The following is a 14,030-nucleotide window of genomic DNA, read 5'->3' on the forward strand; positions in this document are numbered from 1 at the left end:
TTTAACTCACCTGAACTGATTGCCAATTACCTTGTTATTTAACACACTCGCATATATTAGTATAGACACTCCACAAATGTTTGTTCCAAGACATAGATGTTTGTGGTTGTGGTTTATCCTAGGACTATTTTTTGAAATCTTGATTGTAATTAGATTACTTATAAAGAGTAATTTGTCATTTATCTATTTACAGTGAACATTAAATACAAAAATAAAATATACTCACGCTCCACCAATGACACGTATTGATCCAATTCCCTGGAAATCCTCATCACTTCTAAAGAGTGCTGCGACAGCATCAATGTTTCCAGAAAGCTCTTTGGCCCATCCTCCAAAATCTTTTTTCTCATATATTACTATCTGGAGAATTTGGTTTGAAACAATGTATTTAGTTCTTTAACTTTTAGTAATCTTAAATCTGACACACATAGTGCAGCATTGTCGAAGAATGCAATTTTTTTCTCAGCAGCTACCATGGTGGAAATTCTGCTCTGTGTCTCCTGAGCCCTCCTGATTGCAGGTTGCTCCAGAGACTGGACAAGCCCTGGTATGATTTTGACAGCCTTAGCAGGCTGTCTAAGGGCTTCTCTACGCAGGAAAATTTATCAGTATAGTTATACCAATATAATTATACCACTATAACTGCCTGTGTGGACACCTTCGCTTGAACAAGAGTGGCCACATGCAGAGTTTTAACAGTACAACTAAAACAGTACAGTTATGCTGATAACATTTTCCATGTGAGAAGCCGTAGGTAAAGGTAGCTTCCTCAGGCCACCCAGAATCTCTGCAGTGCTATGTGCTCTAGCCCTGCTGCTAGCCCCAGTATGCCCTTCCCAGGCTGCCTATACTGAGACTTGCAAGAGTGTTCTCAGAGAGCAATCTTATGACTATGTTCCTCAAATCCTGTGCCGTGGTAATTGTCTCAAAGCTGGATCTGGGGCTCTTAAAGCTCCTTTATGCTGCTCCAGCCCTTTTCATTCCGTGTAAAGAAGCAAGCAGGGGTGAGACTCTTACCCCATATATTTAAAATCCATGAAATACACTAGATTCATAGAGTTTCACTTGAGCTGAGTGATAATGAGACGCCATAAGCCTGATCCAGTAGAAAATATCCAAGGCCTTCCCAGCCAAGCAATCTGTGGCTGATGGATTTGCACTAGACAGACATGAATAGAGAACACGACAGCCTCCACTGGACGTACAGTAAAAAAAAAAAAAAAAATTGTTGGGCTTTGAAGAGCTGCCTGGGTGCAGGAAAATTCTATGGGTTCCTTACCTCTTCCATTGCACGGTTCCTCATTCTGGATTCACCTATTCACCCTTCACCAGCGTCACATGCACTGTGTGCTAGAGTAACTCCCTCTATGGGTATAGCTCTGGCTTGCAATTGGCCAGGCTATAGATTTTTTAAATTTTTTTTTAAATAAGTTAACTGGGGCCATATATGTTTCTGTGGGGAACTGGGTGGGGGAGGGGCAGAGCAAAAGCAAAGAAAAATGTTTCTGGCCTCCCTTCCTACCCTCCAGTTGGACTCCAATCACATACACCCCAATGTGCTCCAGAAGATGGGCCCTCCCAATCATGATTTGACTCTTGCAGAGAAGGGAAGGGGAGAGAGTGTACTTCCTTTCTCGTATTTTTTGAATGTGGTGAAGTAGACATTTGACCTACAGGGGTCCTTTGTTCACTGATGCCTGTGGATGTGTCAGCCAGGAGAAACTCATTTTAGACTGCATCCGACGAAGTGGGTATTCACCCACGAAAGCTCATGCTCCTAAACGTCTATTAGTCTATAAGGCGCCACAGGACTCTTTGCTGCTTTTACAGATCCAGACTAACACGGCTACCCCTCTGATACTTCACTTTAGACTGTAGTTCCTTTAAAATTCTTCTTCATGCAACTAACATTCAGTTATCTTGGAAAAAAATTCTGCCACTGCTTTTATGTCTCACAAATCACATGTAACTCCTGGGCTGTGTAGCATCACAGAATTTGTTCTTAGGAGTGGGCAGATGCAGAATGCCTAATCTAATATTCCACAGACAATAGAGAAGAGGTATTTTCCTCACTAAGAAAAGGAAGTAGTCTTAAATCAGGGTCTCTCTGTCACAGAATCTTTTATTGGCAGCATGCTTGGTACTTACCTTAACATTCATAGGCATTTGTACCTTTAGTCCACCCTAAGATATAAAATACATAAATAAATAATTACATAAAATCTTAAATTATATTTCCATATATGTACATTTTATAACCCATAGAGGAGTATGCAGTTCTTGCAGCTATACTAGATGATTCCAGTCTGTGTTGAATCTGACATTTAAATACACTGATAATTCACAAAACCAAGGAAAACCTATAAAAATGATCTACAAACACAGAATGTTTTTACAAGCCTCTGAATAAAAAAACCAAAACACTTTATACATGTTTGTCTTTACTTGTACTATGGATCCAAGTATTTACTGCTTATTTGTCATTCACTTATACCACTGATCAGATTAAAAAAAAATTAAAGTAACTTTTAAAACTGTACCACATATATTACAAGTTTTCTTAAAGCAGTAGGGATCGTATACCAAAAAGTTATTTATATCAAAACTTATTTCACCAGAACACAGGCTGATGGGTAAATTCCCAGCAATGAGAACAATGTAAGCCATCTATGAAGGGAGGCACAACATCGCATATGAATAACAATGTTCCAGTACTGGAAATGGTAGTCAAGGATTGTTGTAATCCTTCAACATATTTGCAGAACAGAGGAGAGATTTTCAAAAGCACAAATAGAAGGCAGGTGCACATCTCACACTGACTTTCAGTGGGAGCTGGGCACGTAACTGCCTCTTGTAGTTCTGAAAATCTCCCTTTGGAACCTTTATGTACACATTAAAGCGACATGCCATTGTATCTGTATCCATCCCTTTCCATGCTTATATCCACAAGCTGTCCATCAAAGGAGTATTAGGCTCCCTGTGTATCAAGATTGCTATGCAGTGCATAGTCACAGGAAGATTACCAGGCAGTTTGATTAGTGATTATTTCTTCTGACCTGGCACCTGCAGCAGACTCTAGCTGTACCAGTAGGCAAAGGTTTTCTGAAGAACCTTTTATAACCAGTTGTTTTTGGTTCCAACAGAAACTGCACAATCTTAAAGGCACAATTTTTGGGTCTTATTTAAAGAGGCACTTAATCCACATCATCTTGACACAAGTTGTTCTTTTACTAAGATGTCCTACTGCATTGAGGAACCCGGTGTTCCTTTCTGACTTGAACATTCCCAAAGCTCTGGAAGTTTGCATTGAAAAGAAAAGAAGATTATTATACCTCTATAGAGATTTGCTGTCACAATCTGCACTGTCAATGTGTTGCAACAACATAGTTCACCACCACAACATCCAAACTGCAGATGGACCAAAAACCCAGAACTGGATCCAATTTTTGTATCTATAATAGACCATATCTACAGTCTAGATCCCAAAACTCCTAAACATGGGGAATATGAAATCCCAATTTTAACTTTCCCAAATCTTGGCTGTTCTGATTTGACCCACTTGAGAGATGTATGAGCTGCAAACATGCACCTATCTCTTCTCCCAGTGCCAAGTAATACAGCCTTCCCAGACTTATTTGAGAGCTCTAAATGTACGGATGTGGGAGCGTAGCAACTTTTCAGATGAATGGCAAATGCATTGCAATACACCACTGCATGACATGTATGTTACACATGCAAAAATCTCTAAAAAACTGTAAAGAGAATATTCAACTCAAAGTTATCTTTAGACCAAATCATTAAATGGGGTGCATCATTCAGAGAATCGCAACATCCTCACCATTTTTAGGGGACGCAGAGATTTCACATCTGCTGCAGAAATTTCAGACGGTGAGTTGCCTTCTTCCAAAACTAACATATCTCCTTTGTAATTAGGGTCTGAATAGGCAAGCCATCTATAGCAATGAGGAAAAAAAATGGCTTGTTTAAAACAAATATGTTAAGAGTGTACATTCTTTTCTTGATTGTATCCATTAGGGCTAGACAATATGCACCAGATACATAAAGTATCTTAAATACAAAATAAATTTCAACATTAGGATTTTGAATGTGTTGCTACAATCTTAGAAAATTAATTTAAAATTCCTTCAATGTCTAACCCAGAAGAAATAAGACAAGAAAACATTTGTCACTTATCATAAAAGGTCATCTTGTTACACTGTGACTAAGCAAAACCTAAAGATTACTACTGATGACTACAAATATCTGGAGACCAACACCGGCGTCAAAATTTATCATGAACTGATGATTCAAAATAAGATAGAAATCTTTGCATTGACTCCGCTGGGCTTTGCATCAGACTTATTAGAATATGTTCATTCATTACATTTATTTGAAAACTAGCAGCTCTTATTTTGACATTAAGATCCTTGAAGCATGGCTCTCTCCTTCAGACTGTCATGTCACAAGGAAGTATGTGTAAGGGTGACGTGGGGAAAGACCAGGTGGGTTATAGTGGGTGGGGTATCAGACTAGTGGACAGTGATGAAGAATGGAGGTGGCTTATATGCACATGGAGTATCAAATGCTTAAAACTTGCTATCTAGAAAATTGTAAGCAATTAAAAATTACTGTAGTTAAGACACTTTTCTCCTTTCCTTTTCTCATAGCTTTAAAACTCATTTTCTAATTTTTTTCCAAACTTCACAAAAATATTCTGCCTGGGGATCAGAAGTTGCAAGTGAACCTCAGGGAAGCTAGATTCATAATGAGAAGCTAGCTTCAATCCCAATCAAGGAGTGACTCCTGTCACTCCATAATGATTCTGGAAAAGAGGAAAACATCTCACTCTAGAACGAAAGGACCGGGAAGTTCTGTGCACCTGCCTGACAAACATATTCCCTCTGCTAAACACACGAAGTATTGGACCGGTGAGGGAGTCTGGATTTGGATCATTCTGCATAGCCCTTCTGACTAGCCACACAGAAAGGGCACAGATGCTGCTTCAGGAGTGCTTAATTGAGGCAATATTTATTTTCTGCAATTCAATCACACTGTTGTGCTTTTAACAGTGTGGTTGGGTAAAAGGACACTACTGGTCTCCAGTGAACAAGAAGTTGACTTTATCTGAGCTTCCTCCTCTACTTATACAGGTGCTCAAGGAAAGGTCTACAAGACTGGTTGATAGGGAAACAGAGGGAGAATGCCTTTGAGAGAGTCAGGCTGCACACCAAGGAATCATAGAACTGGGCTGAAACAAACTAGGGAGTTTATGTTAACTTATTTTTATAAATATAATGCCCTAAGAAAAATCCTTTTTGACTGCAAATGTTTTTTCCTGCTATGTCATTCCACCAGCTTACAAACTACTAGTAAAGAATTCCAATACTCACACTCCTGACTTGACAATGATGTAAAAGGTGCTTTTAACATCCAGTTCTTCTAAATTGGCAACTGCACTCTGTATGCAGACAGGAAACCCCTCTGTTCCAGCTTGCGGGCAAAACTCTATTTCTGGAATGCTGCAATCCTGCAGAAACAAATCAGACTGTAAAGGTTAACTACATTTGGAAAGTTTGCCAGTACTGCTAGAAATACAAGTCCTTCCTTTTAAAGCGATGTTTATTTCAATTTTTTTCTTTACACAGTAACTTTGGGTTCTACAGAACAGTACAACTTTTTAAAAATTAAAGCTGGAATTTTCAGAGTCCTAAAGGAGTTAGGCCCCAACTTCCACTGACTTTCCATAGGAGTTTAGCACCTAACTCTTGTGGGCTCCTTTGAAAATCTCAGCCTAAATATGCTTTTATTAAATCATACTTACCAACAGAAGAAGCTATTTATATATTTATATATTTTCTGACTTCTTGGATTTTTAACAACTTTATGATGAAAACACTGAAGTCAACTGGTTGTGATATTACACTATTTTCTTTTTACTACATTTGGATTCAGTGGTGCTTTCTAATTTTCTATAATAAGTATTCATTAAAGAATAGAATACACATATTCATGGCTCCTTTTCAGTATCATCATAAATTAGGTAATTATGGCTGTGTGTAGAGTTACATTAAATATGTCTAAAATAAAATACGTTAACTGCACAGTTTAGAATCAGGCATGCTTGTTGATGAGCAGTTTAATGCTTAGTGTGATTTAAATCAATAAAGGAAAAAAGATTCCAGATTTAATATTACATACAAACCCAGATCCCAATTCAGGAAAGAATTTAAGCACATGGTTATGTCCATCTTTATTTCAGGAAGGGCACCTATTTAACTTCAAGCATGAGTAACTCTTGGATTTCACTGGAACTGAAGGGTGTACTTATAAGGATGCTTCCCTGGAACAAGGCCTCAATTATAACTACTTCAGAAATTTATTTAGGACTGCCTGTAATTAAGTTTTGCAATGCATATGACTTATGCCCTCAAATTGTGTAAATTCAATTTTATGTTACTTTAAATAAAAGGGCAGCATTCCAGAGAAAGGAAAAGAAAGTGAAAGCCAAAACAAATGTTTCCAGTGCCAGGTAGCTACCTAATGCTTTTTTTTTTATATATATATAGTACATGTTAAGATGGGGGCACTAGGATTTTATCACTGGAGCTCCTACCCATTAGCCTATCATTTCTGGATAAGAGCTTGCCAAGTCTCTCAGTTCTTCCCAAGAAATGTGCAGAAACTGTCTTTAACTATGGTAATTTCAACACACATGTAAAATGTAGCACCAGTGGTGTTTTTTGTTTTTTTTTAAAAACAGCTTTTGACACACTACAGCTCAATGTAAGGTTTCCTTTTAGGACCTGATTCAGCAAAGCAGTTTGAAGTGAAAGGGAGTTTACTACTGTTAGAATACAGATATTCATGCGTGCCTGTAAAGGCCTATACTTTAAGAATTTAGGTGTATTTTTATTACTTAGCTAGTTACTGGGGTATGAAAACAAAGAATCAAAATCACATGGGCCTTCTCTCACTAGGATACTCTGAGGCCTTGTTCTTAAGCTAAGGCCTTTGGCTAAGCAGCAGGGACAGTGATAAACTGGGAAGTGTACAGTCATATCCTCACATTCCAAATCAGTCACACTGAAATAAGGTGGTATTGGGCTGTTAGGAAGATGATCCTGTCCCGATAATGTCCATCACCACCAGATAAAGAAACAGATCTTAAGATGGTTAATGAAAGCTTAGTTTGATAGCATCCTATCTCATAGAACTGGAAGAGACCCTGAAAAGTCATTAAGTTGAGTTTCCTGCCTTCACCAGCAGGACCAAGTACTGATTTTTTGCCCCAGATCCCTAAGTGGCCCCCCTCAAGGATTGAACTCACAAGCCTGGGGTTAGCAGGCCAATGCTCAAACCACTGAGCTATCTCTCCCCCCATTCATGTCAGGCAAAAAATCACTTATCAATGGTTGCGGTTGTGAAACCCTCATTTCTGTATTGTTTTATCTTTACGGCTCCCACTTTTCTATCGTTAATCTGTCTGGTTCTCTAATTGTTTCTGTCTGCTGTATAACTAATTTTGCTAGGTGTAAGTTAATTAGGGTAGTGGGATATAATTGGTTAGAGAATTACGGTATGTTACAGTATGTTAGGATCGGTTAGTTAAATTTCAGTAAAATGATTGGTTTAGGTATAGCTGAGAATATTACTATATAAACTGGCGTCAAACAGGAAGTGGAAGGGAAATTGGAATCATCCTTGCTAAGGGGGTTGGGGGACAGGGGATGGGAATAGGGAACGGGGACATAAGCAAGGCTCTGCGGCGTCAGAGCCGGGAAGGGGGACATGGGGTAAACACCCTGCGGCATCAGAGCCGGGAACAGAACACTGGGGAACAGACTCTGTTGGCGTATAGAAATAAGCCTGACTGGTGTGAAGGGCTTTGGAATATGCTTGTTTGGAAACTAGCCCCATTAAACATCACATTGTTTGCACTTTGGACTTCTGGTCTTTTGCTGTTTGCTGTCTGCGTGACAAGAACCAGGGAAGTGGAAGGGTTGAGGGAAAGCCCTCTAACAACTACGTGCTTTAAAAGTTTGGCATGTGCTTAAATGCTTTGCTCAGCCTAGAACATCAAGGGTGAAATCCTCTCCCCTGCTTTGGCCCTGTAATCCAAGTGGCATACAGGGGCCTTAAAAGCCCTGGATCAGAGTGGTGAGAATTCCCTTGGCACAGGCACAGCAGAAGTAAAGCTGTTCTCTGAGGACCCTCTAACAAACATAGGAGGCAAGAGGAGTCAACACTACAGAGATTTCAGGCATCTTTCTGGCCCAGGGGCTGAGGTAACTTGGACAGCCCCCCAGGGTTATCTAAATTAGGGGTGGCCAACTGTGGCTCCGGAGCCACATGCAGCTCTTTAGAAGTTAATATGCATCTCCTTGTATAGGCACTGACTCCGGGGCTGGAGCTACAGGTGCCAACTTTCCAATGTGCCCGGGGGTGCTCACTGCTCAACCCCTGGCTGAAATTATCAAAAAATAAAAAGAAGTCTGTCTTGCTGGTGCAGAAAGTTATTTTGATAGTTATTGGACTGTCAGCAATAAAGTAATAATTCTGGTAAAATTACTTCAGAGAAATGTTAAGTCACTTTCCCCAAGAGACCCACAGTACAGTAACATAATACATTAGCAATGCTCTCACACACAATCACATTTCCTTTGTATTGTATCTAGCAAACAATGCACAGTATTTGTTCTCAGCAACAAAAGTTGCAACACTATGCTTTTGTATCACAAGATCAAAACCAGAAAGATACAGTAGGAAATTGCCAGTACAATACTACCTTATAGAAAATCGCTAAATAAATGCTACTTATGCCTCTGGATCTAAACATACAGCTGAGCAGGTAAAAAAGTCCAATTTGTAGTTCACATGAGTATGTGCATGTGATACAGCCACAACGAAGAGAGATTTTCTGAGGCTCATGTTTTCTGATATAATCTGTATATTTTGTAATCCAATCTAATCCAGGCTTTCAAAGCTTGTTTGTTTGTGATTTTCCTAATGAATTAGGCAGTAACTGCTTAAGGTACAAGAAAACATCTCTCTCCTTCCTTCCTTCCTCTCCTCCTTACATATATATCATATACTGTTTATACATTTAGACGTTAGCCTATACAACATGCACCTAAATTCTGGAATCAAACAATTCCGTTTTTGTTAGGAAAATTAGAACTTTCTATCATAAAATTCTAGAGAGAATTATGCCAATAATCATTTTCGGCAAGCACAATACAGTGATTACATAGTGAAAAAGGTGGAGAAATAAGGTACTTTTAACTGCACAGACACAGTATCTCATATGTATCAACTGTTTTGTTTCAGTTTACCTAAGGAGCATCATTCTAAAGTTGATGCTTGAATGAGTCTATATGCTCCTTATTATTCTTCTGGAAATGCTTCCAGATTTGTTTTTAGTTTTAGTGCTCATCAAAAGTGCCCCGCTGACAGCACTAAAGACTGGAATAATATAGTTCTTCACCGTGTAGGTGAATCACAAGCAGGGGCAGTGCAAGCTCTCTCATTTTGCTTTAGGGTCCATTCAGCCTGACTTGGAGGCCCACAAACTTGACCTCTCTACTAACTGTGGATGGTGTTTTTGCGAATTGCACTGAGTATATCAACTCATTCAACACAGTGTTACATAGTAACTTGTGGTCATGACCAAAAGCAATTAACACATCAATTTTTAAAGATAATACAATTTTTGAGCAAACGATATGTAATTTTATAACTATATATTTTTAAATTAGATTAGGGATCAGATTTTTAAAGGTAATTTAGGCATTGCTGTGCTCAGCGTTGCAGTACATAACTGATTTAGGAGGCTATATCTCATTTTCAAAAGGGCTGTAGGCACTTAGCAGCCTAAATCCCATTATAAGTCAATGGAAGTAGGCTCCTAAGGACCCAAATCACTTAGGAAAATGAGATTTAGGCTCCTAATCAGTTAGACATTGCAAAACTGATCTCAGCAACACATCAATATCTTCAAAAATCTAGGCCTCAGTTATAAACTAGGCCCTGATTTACACCCACTGGATGAAATTCTGTGCTGTAATAAACTGGTAAAGGTCCCCTAGAAGCCAAACAAGTTTCATCTACTTATTTGGGGGTGAAGTTAGCCCACTGATCTCAGAGCAAGGTAAAAGTTAGCCTGAGGTGTTATTGTACAAGATACTTAGTACGTCTTTGCAAATACACACCCATACTGTACCATAGCTTATATGTTTTAAATATGTGGACTTTAGATCAGTAAATATTTGTCCTGGGATGATCACCTCTGCCTGAATAAACTGATTTAGTGGGCAGCATTACTTACTGTAACTTCAATAAGACTTTTAATGAAACCAGTTTTTACAAAACAAAATCCCCCCAAAATGTAATAATTTGGAGGTTAAGAACCAGTACGTCCAATCTGAACCCTTTCAAATTTCAGATACGTGGATGCAAATCCATCACCACACTTGGTTTCAGCTCAGAACGAAACTGAAAAATAGGTTTTTTTCCAATGTATGGTCATATGGAACCAAAATAATGCAAGAACCATTATTTTACTGAGATGTCAGGTCAGAATCGTAGAAACCGTACATGAACAGCTCATCTTGGTGAAATTAGTATCATTTGGGGCTGATATCCCACAATAACCTTGGAATATTTTAACATATTATACCTAAAAATCTAGCTATTATGACAAGTTTGAAGCTGAAGCAGTCTAAACCAAATCTGGGTCTGACCACCACACCTCCTTGAATCCTCTAATTTCTTTTTATATAAATCAGATAGACCCAAAATAATCTCCAGAGATATTTCACTTTGTTATTGTAAAAATAATGTTTGTTTCTGGAAAACATTATAGTTTTCTACTTAATAAATTGAAACTTAGTAAAGAGCACATCCTTGTGCAAATGCAAAATTATTTCCAAATATAAACAACAGGTGGGTGTGACACTGCACTCCATACGATTTTATGAAAATATGCTAATGAGTGTGAATATAATATAACTGGAATATGCTTCATGCAAAAGGCCTCTTGTAAGGTATCATTACAAAGCTTATAATCTACTGAGTGTGTTCATCCTATTTGTATGAATGTATCATTCTTGTATCTGAAATTAGAAATATGAAATATAACTCTTGAGGTACTTATTGTAGTTATGCAAAGTGTGGGCCATTAATGGTGGTTTGGAATCTTGATGGCTCCCATTAACCAGGACAACTGACTGTAAATGGCTCTGTTTACTTGCAGGCCTTCCTGTGAGTCAGGCCAGGAAGAATGAAGGCTTGGGGTCTCACAGGACATGTGACCATGCATGTCACCTGGTACTGGAATCCATCTTAAACCTGGTGCTTTTCCATTTAGAAGGAGGGGTGGGGACCGAGAGACAAAAGATTCCCGCCCTGTGCCAAAGCTATAAAAGGGGGTGGAACAGAACAAAGGGGGCTGGAAAAAGGACTGTACCGGGGAAAGGATTGGGCCCAGACTAGAAGGGAGTCTAGTCTGTGAAAGAAGCTTATTGGAACATCTCTGAGGGTGAGATTTATCTGTAATCAGTTTCTTAATGTATTAGGCTTAGACTTGCGTGTTTTTGTTTTATTTTGCTTGGTAACTCACTTTGTTCTGTCTGTTATTACTTGAAACCAGTTAAATCCTATTTTTTATATTTAATAAAATCACTTTTGCTTATTATTGAACCCAGAGTAAGTAATTAATTCCTGGGGGAGCAAACAGCTATGCATAACTCTCTATCAGTGTTATAGAGGGCAAACAATTTATGAGTTTATCCTGTATAAGCTTTATACAGAGTAAAACAGATTTATTTGGGGTTTGGATCCCGCTGGGTGTCTGGGTGCTAGAGACAGGAGCACTTCTTAAGCTGTTTTCAGTTAAGTCTGCAGCTTTTGGAGGACGTGGTTCAGACCTGGGCCTGTGTTGCAGCAGGCTAGCATGTCTGGCTCAACAAGGCAGGGTTCTGAAGTCTCAAGCTGACAGGGAAAACGGGCTCAGAGGTAGTCTCAGCACATCAGGTGGCAGTCACAAAGGGGTTTCTGTGACCCAGGCCATCACAGTGGGCATTTCTGCCTGCTAGGGTCATGTTACTAAGACACAGAAAAAAAATAAAGAGTTAAACGGAGAGAGAAAAAGACATCACTGAATAGATCTGTTCATTTGCCGGGGTAACAAGTGCTGTCTAAGTGCCTAATTAGAGCACAAACCTTCAGTGAGCACCACTCTCTATCCCTCTCTGCCTTTAACATTAAACATCTTCAAGGTGCCATGACTGTTTCTCTTCTCCTCTCCTCCCCACCATCACCATTCTGGGGTTAGACTGCTTCCTCCATGGTTCCATAAGAGCAACTCACTGCTGCTTTCCTCCTTAGGATCTTTAGGGACCACCAGAAAAGGCAACTCCTTTCTTCAGTCTGGAAAGTGGTTCAGGGAACATCCAAACCAGCCCTCAGAGAATAGGGATTTCTGAAACAGTCCTATTCCCACTGGCAGCAGGTTTGCTACAAAGCAGGCGTAACTAGCATCTCCAAATCCTTAGTGTTAAATGTCACAGTTCAGGGCTAGGTGCACCTTTGATCCCTCTCCAGTCTCCTGGAGTACACTACACAGGTTGCCAGGCATGCACCTTCACCTCTCTCAGCATGGAATCCCGCCACTCCTAGTTCAGGCCCTGGGTGCCAACCATGATTACTCAGCAGGTCCATCTGCAAGTCTTCCCTTTGGGGATTTGTGACCAGTAGTCTTTTTATCCATCCCAGGTTCTCTGTGCCCATTTTCCCACTTAGATCCCCCCGTGTAGTTACAAGCCAGACTGGTGAGCTGTGCATGGTTGGAGGGGAAATTTTAAAAAATGAATGACGTGCATTTTCCATTAGACACTGGTAAGTGCAGCTATCTGAAGTTATTTTTCCCTTTTCCTGCAAGTATCTGCTGCTTGAATGAACAGCTTATTCTCATCCAGTAAACCACACAATGACAATCAAAAAAACAGGTGGAACATATAATCTTCATAAAACATTGCAGGCATTCCTACATCCTTCACATTAAATAGCAGAGGGTCCCCTACAGCCTTCACTCTAGGGATTCTGAAATGTCTCTCTTAGGCCAGGGAGCTCATGATTACGCTATTCCCCTCCAATGTAAAGGAGGCTGAGGTGCTGGTTAGCCAGGAAACTCAGGTTTGGCTGTTTCCTCTATGAGAAGGAGCACAGCCTCTCACCCTGGAGCAGCTTTCCCTGCTGCCACTAGCCTGGCAGCAGCTTGTCTCTCTCTCTTCCCCCTTTCTCTTGTAAGAGGAGGGGTTGTAAAAGGTCTCAGGCAGCCCTTAATTGGATTCAGGTGTCCCTAATTGACCTGAGGTAATCCCTTCTCAGCCAGTAGGGAAGAGGACCTTTAACATTCTAGGTCTAACATATCTGTCTTCCAGGCCACACAATCCTATTGAAGACCTGTAAATCTGTCTGAAAGCAGTTTCTGGTGGCTGTCAGATTCTCTAGCACCCTCTTGCAGCCATCTGGCTTGACTTTGTCACAGTACACAAAAGCCCCGGGCACCAAAAACCTCTCCATGATGGTTAAGGTAGTGATCCTTTTCTGCAGACAATTGAGGTTCTGAGGGGTAAGCCCAGCATCCCCTTTTGATTTCCAGAGACCTGTGAAAAGAGCTACCTGTGTCCAGGACAAGAATTATATGACTGAATCTCTGAGATGGTCTTACAAGAAACTGGGATCTGATGGTCTGAGATGACTGGCTGAGTGGGCTGAGCTATGGGAACAGTAATCAGCCTGTGTCTGTGGAGATTTCGCTGTCCTGACCTGAAGTTCACGTATCTGGGTAGAACCCAACCCCACCCTTATTTCAAGTGGTTTTAGTTTCTCTAATTGCACAATCCATTTCTTTGAGATTTTGTTTTGGTTCTTGCAAATTAAACACACCATACATCCAATTTGCATCCACAATGAGCTGAGCCACAAGCTACCACAAAGTTAACAGAATCTCTGCTTCATGTGGAGACTTT

At 39.9% G+C, this 14,030-nt stretch overlaps 1 protein-coding gene across 3 annotated transcripts in view; it reads right to left on the reverse strand.

The window, feature by feature from the left end:
• The window catches only part of CRYBG3 (crystallin beta-gamma domain containing 3), a 160,491-nt gene that overhangs the window by 47,299 nt on the left and 99,162 nt on the right, over window positions 1-14,030 (reverse strand). For all 3 annotated transcript variants that reach the window (XM_039521838.1, XM_039521828.1, XM_039521845.1), the window contains exons 8-11: window positions 5,391-5,527; window positions 3,839-3,953; window positions 2,149-2,184; window positions 227-360 (exon numbers count right to left, since the gene is read on the reverse strand). In XM_039521838.1, coding sequence (XP_039377772.1) covers window positions 227-360; window positions 2,149-2,184; window positions 3,839-3,953; window positions 5,391-5,527 — 422 coding nt within the window. The remainder of the gene's footprint in view (window positions 1-226; window positions 361-2,148; window positions 2,185-3,838; window positions 3,954-5,390; window positions 5,528-14,030) is intronic.

This window comes from Mauremys reevesii, linkage group 1, assembly GCF_016161935.1.
Source record: "Mauremys reevesii isolate NIE-2019 linkage group 1, ASM1616193v1, whole genome shotgun sequence".
NCBI classification, from domain to species: domain Eukaryota; kingdom Metazoa; phylum Chordata; order Testudines; family Geoemydidae; genus Mauremys; species Mauremys reevesii.